This window comes from Prunus persica, chromosome G7 (assembly GCF_000346465.2).
Source record: "Prunus persica cultivar Lovell chromosome G7, Prunus_persica_NCBIv2, whole genome shotgun sequence".
Classification (NCBI taxonomy): Eukaryota; Viridiplantae; Streptophyta; class Magnoliopsida; order Rosales; family Rosaceae; genus Prunus; species Prunus persica.
In genome coordinates, this window is record NC_034015.1 from 3,068,296 (window position 1) to 3,071,516 (window position 3,221).

Sequence of the window (3,221 nt, forward strand, 5' to 3'; positions counted from 1 at the left end):
TCATATAATAGCCTTGCAAGTCTTCCTATTGTGCCCAGCAACATTGCACCGACTGCATTTCAATGGCCTTTTAAATTCACCAAAAACTTTGATTCTCTTTGTTGGTGGTCTTCCGGCTGGCCTCTTTGTAATTGGCGGAAGCACAACTCCAGCTGCAGAACCATTGCTGCCCAATCCTTTCCCAATATCTGGAATAGGAAAAATAGGACTCTCATAGGCTTTTCGAAAGAAGTCGGTTTTGTAGTAACACTCCACGTAATCATAAACTGAATCTCTCTTTGCTAGGATTGCAGCCACCGCATGTGTGCAAGGAAAACCGTCAATTTGCCAAAGACGGCAAGAACAAGTCCTTTGCTCGAGATCAACCATCACAGAATAATCAGCAAATACTTCAAAAACAGTACAATTAGAACGACGAACTGCCCAAGTCCTACCGGCCTCCGCATTTTCACAGAGTCTAGTTCCATCTCCGGACACAAAACTGTTGTCCACTTCTTCGCTTCAATTCGTCATTGAGAATTCAATACCATCAATTTCTGTCGAATCCCTTCTATCAAAGGTAGCACGGGCAAATCTCGAAACACACCAACCCAATTATTAAAGGACTCTGCTAAACTGTTTGCCATCTCCCCATAACGCATTCCTTTGAAAAATGCGTTGGCATAGTGATCTCTAGACAAATCAGATATAAATGCCTTCACTTTCGAACTCCCAACAATCACCAACTCCTCCATTGATACCTTAAACTCTTCGTCCGTAACAGCATATGCGCATCTACTAAATAAATTGATAACACGGTCTTGGAGCAGTTTCCCATAACCTGACTTTGGGTACTTTGATATCAAATTCTGTTTGAGGTGATAATAACAGTAAGAATGAGGCCATCCGGGAAACACAAACCCCATTGCATTTAACAAACCTTGATTGCGGTCCGAGAAAAAGGTCACCACTCTCCCCATCGGTAGCAATATAGAAGCCAAATGTTGAAGAAACCAAGTCCAATTCTCCTCTGTCTCAGAATCAACAACTCCAAAAGCTAGAGGATAAAACCCTGCAAAACAAAACCAAAAGCACAAGTATAAGCAAAAAAGGGAAACTGCAGTGCAGTTTATGAAAACAAATCTGCTCAAATTTGAAAGGAAACCAAAAGCCAAATCCATGATCCAAGTACTAAAACTAAGTTTAAAACACATTTAAGTTCATGAGCAGTTACAACATTCCCACAGACATACAAAAAATATTAATAAAATCGAATTATGAAACAAGAAACTGCAATGCAGTTTCTGCTAAAAATTGCAACAAATGAAAATCTGCAATACATTACAGTAACCATACCTTGATTTCCATTCTTTCCCGAAGCACAGAGAAGCTGCCCCTTGTACTTGCTCTTCAAAAACGTAGCATCAATGAACAACAAGGGTATGCAATATTGAAATCCAGCAATGCAACCGCCAAAAGACACAAAAAATCGTCGAAAGCGATTAATTCCAGCTTCACAATCAAGAGTGCAGAGAGAACCAGTGTTAGTTTCCTTTACGGCGTCCGCATACCACACTAACTCGTTGAAGGACTTCGACTCATCACCGTGAACGTCCAATTTAGCTAACTCTTTGCCAAACCATGCATGGTAGTATGAAATGTCTATACCATAATAATCTTTGAACTCGTGTATAATCTCAACTGGCTTCAGCTCTGGTTTTGCACGAATTCTGTCCACAATGAGGGAGGACACCACACGAGACCTCATCATCTTACTCTTTGATTCCCGTATCCGACCCGCACATGTATGAACATTATTTAACGTCCGAATTACAAAACTGCCAGTAGCTTCACAACGAGAAGCATAAACACGCCAGCTGCAACCCTCCAATTTCTTATTCGAACAAACAGCAACCACCCGCTTCTTGTCATTGCCGGCATATAAAAAATTAAATCCTACTTCAAGAGCGTACTTGCACAATTTCAACCGGAACTCCTCTGCACCACCGTCAAACTTCTGCCCCACATGATGTATGTATGTCTCCCACTCATTCTACAACAAAGGCTTAGCACTTACTCTCTTCGACCTGCCCAAAAACTCGTTTCTGTCTTCGACAGTACTAGAACACGATGACTCGCCGTTTTCACATGCTATCAACTCCTTATTTACACAAAAATCACCACTATATTCACTGCTCCCGCATAAATCCTTCACTAAAATATCAATAGTCTTCTCATTTGATATCAACAAAAATGTCCACGTCAAGTCCAAATCGCTATCCGTTTCTAGAAAACAACTCGGATAACTGGGCACCGAATACCGTAATGTGAAATAACCCAACTGCAAACCCCTAAACCTCAGACACAAAGACTTCAAAATATCAACCATGGATGACTCTGATGAAACTGAAAACATGATGGTTTCCGACTTATATGTGCACTTGGCAATGACACACACCTCCATTAGCCTTGAAAATGCAAACAAAACAACAAACAAAAACAGAAAATAATTAAAATCACTAAATAATGTACATGAGCAGTTGTAACATTCCAATAGAAATCCAAATATTAGTATGAAATCGAATTATGAAACAAGAAACTGCACTGCAGTTTGTAGTCAAAAACTGAAATAACAGAAACAACATTGCACTTTATGTGATAACATACCCTTAAATTTGAATAGAAACCAAAAGAAAACCATGTTCAAAGTATTAAAACTTAGATAAAAACACATTTAACTCCATGAGCAATTGTAACATTGCCTTTATGAAACCAGAAACTGCAATGCAGTTTTTGCCAACACTCCAACAAACAGATGCAGTTTATAACAGAGGAGGCAAAACAAATCGAATAGAAACCAAAAGGAAACCACGTTAAAAGTACTAAAACTAATATCAAAACACATTTAACTCCATGAGCAGTTGTAACATTGCCTTTATGAAACCTGCAGTTTCTGCCAACACTCCAACAAACAGATGCAGTTTATAACAGAGGAGGCAAAACAAATAGAATAGAAACCAAAAGGAAACCACATTAAAAGTACTAAAACTAATATCAAAACACATTTAACTCCATGAGCAGTTGTAACATTGCCTTTATGAAACCAGAAACTGCAATGCAGTTTCTGCCAACACTCCAACAAACAGATGCAGTTTATAACAGAGGAGGCAAAAAAAATCGAGCCACAAAACTGAGCCACAAGATCGCGCCACAAAATTGAGCCACAAAACTGAGCTCGAAAA

At 39.2% G+C, this 3,221-nt stretch overlaps 1 protein-coding gene across 1 annotated transcript; it reads right to left on the minus strand.

Annotated features, from left to right (window-relative positions):
• On the minus strand, positions 1-2,340 carry LOC109950301. The gene is made up of 3 exons (XM_020568847.1): positions 1,336-2,340; positions 607-1,051; positions 1-499 (listed from the first exon to the last, which is right to left on the minus strand). The coding sequence occupies exons 1-3, from the start codon at positions 1,748-1,750 to the stop codon at positions 1-3; spliced, it is 1,359 nt and encodes a 452-aa protein (XP_020424436.1). The 5' UTR covers positions 1,751-2,340.